At 40.2% G+C, this 6,673-nt stretch overlaps 1 protein-coding gene across 2 annotated transcripts in view; it reads left to right on the top strand.

Annotated features, from left to right (window-relative positions):
* Positions 1-6: 6 nt before the first annotated feature.
* The window catches only part of Tmem170b (transmembrane protein 170B), a 33,289-nt gene continuing 26,622 nt past the window's right edge, over positions 7-6,673 (top strand). For both annotated transcript variants that reach the window (XM_008831615.3, XM_029562832.1), the window contains exon 1: positions 7-193. In XM_008831615.3, coding sequence (XP_008829837.1) covers positions 97-193 — 97 coding nt within the window. In that variant the 5' untranslated portion in view covers positions 7-96. The remainder of the gene's footprint in view (positions 194-6,673) is intronic.

Genomic DNA, 6,673 nt, shown 5'->3' with positions numbered 1-6,673 from the left:
CCGGAGCCCCGCAGCTTCCCCCGGTGGCGGCGGCCTGGAGGAGCCGCGCAGCCGCCGCCCCGCGAGCCGCGCAACCGCCGCCGCCCCGCGGGGAAGATGAGGGCGGAGGGCGCCGACCACTCGATGATCAACCTGTCGGTGCAGCAGGTCCTGAGCCTCTGGGCCCATGGCACGGTGCTGAGGAACCTTACGGGTAATGGACGCTCGGGGACGCGGAGGGCAGCGCGGGGCCCTCGGGTGACGGGGCGCTCGTGGATCGGTTGTGCACAGGGGTCGGAGGTCGGGGTCGCAGCTCCCCGGTGCCCTGCGCGGGCAGAAGCGCGGAGTCGCGTGTGGGCCAGACTTGAGCACAGTTCGCGTCGGTCGTCCCCCCCCCCACGCACACAGCGCTTCTTGCAGTTTAGATGTTTGTTTTTCTCGCTTTCCTGCTTTAGCTCCTTTTCTTGCTGACAGATCTATTTGCGTGGCCAGAGAGATGACTAAGTAGATTATAGTGGGTCAGGGGGTGGGCCGCGGGCTAGGGTATGGGAAACAGTTTAGCCTTCTCTGCCCCCCCCCCTTTTTTTCTTCTGTGACATTTCCCAATTCTGTGTATTTCTCTTCTTTAATCAAGGTGATCTGGAATTGGGTTTAGTCGCATCGATTTGGTGTTAGTGTGAGCGTTACTACACATTTTAATCTCCTCTGTGGGTCTGCTTTGTGAGAGAACTTTTGCTTTTGTTAATATGGAAATGGTTTATATTCTGAGTCCTGAATTTTAGGCATAGCTTCTAGAAAGTAGTATTTACAGGAAAGAGATTGAGTTGCAATTTGATGAGTCCTGGGTGCCTGCTTTTCTGAGAAAAATATACCCAGACTGATCCTTATAAATGTTTTAAGAGTTAATTTCAGTTGAACATTAGTATTTCAAAGTCTGTGCCATCAAATTGGTTAGTATATATTATACACATGCATATGTTTATATGTTAAATGGCATGATACAGAAAAATGTTCACACAGAAAAATGTTAGGGAATTTTATGCCACCAGGACAATTTTAAGGGTGCTAAATTCTTTAAATATGGAAACTGCACAATTAAGGGAGGCGCTGGGTTACTTCCAGGTGTCTTCACTTTTCAGATGTACTTGGAACAAACAGACTTTTCTTGATTGCAGTTTAGAAACATGTTTTTATCATTTTGAGAAAAATAAATGAACAAAGATCACTTAGGTTTTAGAGATAGACTGCCTAGCCTATTTATGGCTTTACTTGTATTTATCCAGTTAATTATTTCCCAAATGTGGATTATGTTTATTAAAGTATATGATAAGCAGAGATTTAGTGAAAATATATTCCTGTATGTTAGTGACTAACTTAGCTCATCAGTGTTTTACAGAAAGTTAGTTTGGGGAGTTTTAGATTAAATGTAAGTGAGGCTTACCTCTTGGCCAGATATAACAGTATTTAAAAATATTTAAGACTTTCATCATTGTGATGGCTTCCAGCTCCACAAGTCAGCTACTTGGTTGGTAATAGTAGTTATCAGTCCCCATATGGTCTTAATAATCACCCCGTTGCTCATTGGACTGTGCTATTTCTTTTTTTTATATTTATTATTTTTATTTTATGTGTATGAGTGTATTGCCTGCATGTATGTGAGTGCACCCGTGCCATGCAGTTCTGTGGAGGTCAGAAGAGGGCTTCGGATTCCCCTGGACCTGGAGTTAAGGACGGTTTGTAGCCGCCATGTGGGTGCTGGGAATCAAACCAAGTCCTCTGGAAGACCAGTCAGTGCTCTTAACTGCTGAGCCATCTCTCCAGCCCCAGAACTGTGCTATTTCTAAAGAGGATATGAAACTAGGACTGAAGTGTGAGGAGGACTGTGGGAGCCTCTACTAGCAAGTAAGTAGTACCTAGTAGGTGTGCAGAATTCTACATGTCAGGGTAAAAATACAGATGTAGAACTATGCTTTATAGGCAGGTGAGAGCACCACAGGACAGAACCACATGTCACAGAGAGCGGCCGCCTGTGGTTCCAGTGCCCGGACTGTATGGGGACTGGAACCCATCCCACAGGGGACTGTGGCCATCCCACAGATTGCTTGATCATTAGTCAAGAGACGTTGTTTGGGGTGCCACTTAGAGCATAATCTCCTCAAAACAAGCAGACAAAACACAGTGCATAAAATGAGACAAGCCTACCCTTTACTGAATGCCTACTTTGTATTATCTTATTAATAACTCTGCAAGATATACTTACAAGAAAACTCAGGCAAGTCATTAGTGAGCGAATGGGGAACTGTGCTTCAGAGCCAAGTCCCCGTAGAATGCCTTCTCTTCCCCTCTCCAGTGGGACTTTTCCTCTTCACACCCTCAGGCCAGTTCTGCTCCTTGTACCCTCATGTATTTTTAATTGCATTATAGTTTTGTCTCTTCCAGAATGAGCATTTTGAGAGTGAGGCCATTGTTTTGCTCATTTCTAAATTCTCAATCCTTGCATTCTAGAACCTGGCACATAGTAAGTGTAGATACGTGTTTTGAATTAAATTTTTTTCTTTACTTGACAGACTCAGACATTGGAAAGAGAGTATCTTGCTTCTGTTCCATGCTAACAAGTGGACGCCATTCCTTCTTTTTTCAGATTGTAACATGTACTGTTAATTCAGAAGGCATATTTGGCTTTGTAGTAAATTTGGAAATGAAACGTAATAAAAAGGAGCTTAGTATAAAACCAGGCTATCTTAAATTTATGACTGTAAAGGAATTACAGAAATCTGGTCATTGGAAATTTTGGTTAATTAAATACTAAGTAAAGGGGAAGTGTGCTCTCCTTTCTGTTTTTTTGTTTTTCCCTTGTACAAACTAGCAAGTGTGTTATTCTTTCTCGTTTTTAAATTAATGAGAACTAGCAGCATCTTAACATCTGAGAGCTAGAATTGCTTAGTTTTAGAAACACAGAAATCCAACTCCATCAGTGGAGTGTCCTGCCATGGTAGCTATTTTAACGGTAGAGACAGAATGGGGACCAGTGTCTCCTGATTCTTAGGTCTGTGCCTGTCTGGTGTTAAGGCACAAGCAGGTTGGAGAGATGGTAAATCTTGTGATACTTCATATTAGCCTGACACCTATTTGTCCCAGTGAGTCTGAGAATATGTGAGTATGTCTCCCAGTAGCCCAGCCCCATCCTTGAAATACATCCCAAGAATCCCTAGGGGCTGTCTGAAACCACAGATAGTATCCAGTCCTGAAAATATTACTGTGAAAAAGTTTAGTTTCTGTGGATGCAAAAGGAGCTTAACAACAGCATAGTAAAACAGGGTCATTTTAACAGCATGTGTTAGAAAATTGCCAGCATCACTGTTGGGCTTGGAGCCATTATTACATAAAACAAAGGCTATTTGAACACAAGTATCGAAACACCTGGGCAGCTGATCTGATCACTAATAGTCTGATAACTGAGATGGCTCCTAGGCCAGGAGTAGTGTATTTAGGGTGGATACCCTTGACAAAGAGATGATTCTTGTCTTGAATAAGAAAGAACAGGACAGTGTAAGATGCACAGAAGGACCAGCAATACGAAACTTAGGGATTGTTTACCTCTAGAAATTTCCAGTTAATATTTTTTGGATGGCGGTTGACTCAGGTAACTGAAGCCACAGAAACTGAAACCTAGAATAAGGGTTGACTGGAATAATCTGTCCAGTAAATAAAAGATGCTGGAAAATGTAAGATGTTATTGCAAAATAATGCTTCTAAGTTGCCACTGCTTTTGGGAAAGTTACTGATCCATATATATTCTGTACACAGTTTTAGAAATCTTACCAGGTTTGACCTGCTATTTAATTTTCTCTCATTTTGAAGACAGTAGGATGAAGATTCTAAAGAGAACCAGATATCCCCCAGAGATCCCACGTCTTTCACTAAATGATTATCGTCCGAGTTGGCTGCATGTCTGGCCCTTTCCCCAGGGTGTGATTCTTAGGCATCTCCTTTGTTTAATCATGAGGACATTACAGGCTTTCTCAGTCTATTAGAGAGATGAGCAGCTTCCTCCCTTTCTTTCCCAAGTACTTTTTCTTTGTCTGAGTCTAAATTCCTACCCCTCTATCTAAAATTAGAGTCCATATTGTGTCTACCTTTTCAGCTTTGTGTGGAAATTGATGTATTAAATAAAATTACCAATAATTAAATGTATTTTTTTTTTTTGCTTTCATTTATTTTTCTTAACTGATTTGATTTGGCTCCCAGTTTGTGTTGTGACCCAAATTTGGTTACCAAGGACTTAGAGAATTTTTTTTTTTTTTTTCCAGAAAAGGCAGGGTCCTTAAAATACTAGCCAAACATAGCTGGGTTGGTGTTGGGAAAGGAATATGGGCCCTGGAAGAAAGGCTGTTTTAGACTTGCCAACTCTGTCTTTGACAGCTGCAGATGTGGGGGGAAAGTGTGTTCCTCTCTTTGTTTGTGATGAGCAAAGGCTGGAGGGGTCTAACCTGTAATGAAGGATAAAAGTTTTATATACAACTTTTGTTTATACATAAATTTATATTTATTTTTGTGTGTGCATATATATGTATATGTAGCTAGCTATTCCTCAACTTACGATGTGGTTGTATCCTGATAAGCCTATTGTAATACATTTTTTAAAAAAGCTATTGTAAGTTGAAAATAATGTGTCTTGGCAAACACAAGAGCTTAGCCTAACCTATCTTAAATGTGCTCAAAACATATACATTAGCCCCTAGTTTTACAAAGGTCTTCTAACACAGCATATGTTTTATAATAAAGTGCTGAATACTGTGTGATTTGTTATATACACAGTGGAGAATGATTATTTGTGCATGTGTTTACATCACTATAAAGCTGAAAAATATCAAATTGAACAATTAGTAATTTGGGGGTCAGTCTCGCTTATGCTTATTTTTAGGGTATTCAACACATCATTATAGTTTGCTTTTAGAGTTTGCAGTTGCTAAGCTGTTTTGCTGTTACTTTGCTGTCAGCCAAAAAGGGAGAACTAGTTCAGACTTGGTGCTGTGACCATTACCTGCCTTCATTGTGTCCAGGTGGATGCTCTCTCAGTAACCCTCCGTGTTTGCCATTAAGTTGCACCCCTTCCTAAGGTGAGCTCATGTAGACAGAGTGGCTTCAGGTATCCTCTTAGAGTTATTTGCTGTGTGAGTGCAGCCCTAGTCTTATACTCTGCTTTTCAGTGTTTATGCCAGATCCCACAGTTGACTGGTTTTGAAATACATGATTCAGGAGTCTTACTCTTCTGTATAGAACAGATCAGTAAGTGCAGCCGGGGTCTGGGTTTTGCAGCTTGTATGTTTCAGAAGGCTCACTTGGGTATGTGCCAGAAGACCCTGTAAGCTTTGAAAAACTAAACTTGTCACTGGATTTTCATTTTCTTAATTTCTACCCCATTACTTTGGAGTCATATATAAGGCTATATTCTCTGGAGTATGTGGATTAGTTTTAAGACAATGTAGACTACAATTTTTGACTGTTTAATAATTAGCTGCAATAAATATCTTCGCTGTCTTTAGTAATCGAAAAGAAACGTCCAAGAGAGTAAGATAATCATGAAGACAAGTCAGAAGTATTCCCTCTGGTAACTGTTCTAGATTGTAGAAAGCTTAAATAGAAGAGTAAGGAGGAACCAGGGTAGGAAGCAGAAGTTAAAAAGAGTCAGATATAATAGACAAGCCCAGAGAGTGTCATCACTGAACTTGCATAGCTAACAGAAGAGAAATTCTAACTTATTCACATACTGTATGTCATGAATCGTGAAAAAATTTCACATAGGCTAACTGTATTTTAACAACCTAGTATTTTAGCAATAACAGTTAATCATAGACTACTCAGTGTCTATAGCAATGCATTTAATAGATGTCTCATTAGGCTGTCAAATTCCATTTAGTGACCTTGAGCTATGTGCATTCACCTTTTTTAAAAAAGAGCTTTTCTCCAAACTTGATACAAGTAGGAAAAATCAGATTTTATCTGAGTCTAAATGCTTATGCTATAATATAGAATTTAGAATGTAATCTAAGACCACGTATGTCCTTCCTAAGAACTTAAAAAAGATGAACTATACCTTCCAGCAGAAGACTGTAGATCACCAGATCAATGAATAGCTTTTTGACATGCCCCATAAAACTCCTTCATTTGATATCTGTCTGATGTATTTGAAAGTACATTGATTTTTCTCATTTTTTTTCATAATTCACTGTGGCATATGTCATTCTTACACCAGAACTTAAGATTCTAGTTTTAAGATAGCACAGTGGTCCATATCCATTTTAGAAGTTTCACTTTCAGTAGTTAACTTCTCTAAAATGTTTTAGTGTGCAGGACATTGCTCTAAGAATATTACATGTGTTGTTTTAGTTGATTCTCACAATATCCCATGTGGTAGGCACCGTTAACTCCAGCTTTAAAAGTGAGGACACAGGCATGGAGAAATGTTGCCCCTGCTTACAGAGCATGCAGATCGGGACTTGAAAAATCACCACTGTCATACAGTTGAGCAAGCATTTGAGTAACTGTTCTGGACCTGCAGCTGTCCTAGACAGAGATAAATAGCATGTGGTGACTGTCCTCAAAAGCTTATTTTCTAGTGAATATTAACTTCTAAATCTGTATTACTGACCTAATGCTGCAGAACACCCTTAATTTAGTACCTTAGAACGAA

This window comes from Nannospalax galili, unplaced genomic scaffold (assembly GCF_000622305.1).
Source record: "Nannospalax galili isolate Female #2095 unplaced genomic scaffold, S.galili_v1.0 scaffold72, whole genome shotgun sequence".
Lineage (NCBI taxonomy): Eukaryota > Metazoa > Chordata > Mammalia > Rodentia > Spalacidae > Nannospalax > Nannospalax galili.
The sequence above is the reverse complement of the archived record's forward strand: the minus strand, read 5'-3'. Positions and strand labels throughout refer to the sequence as shown.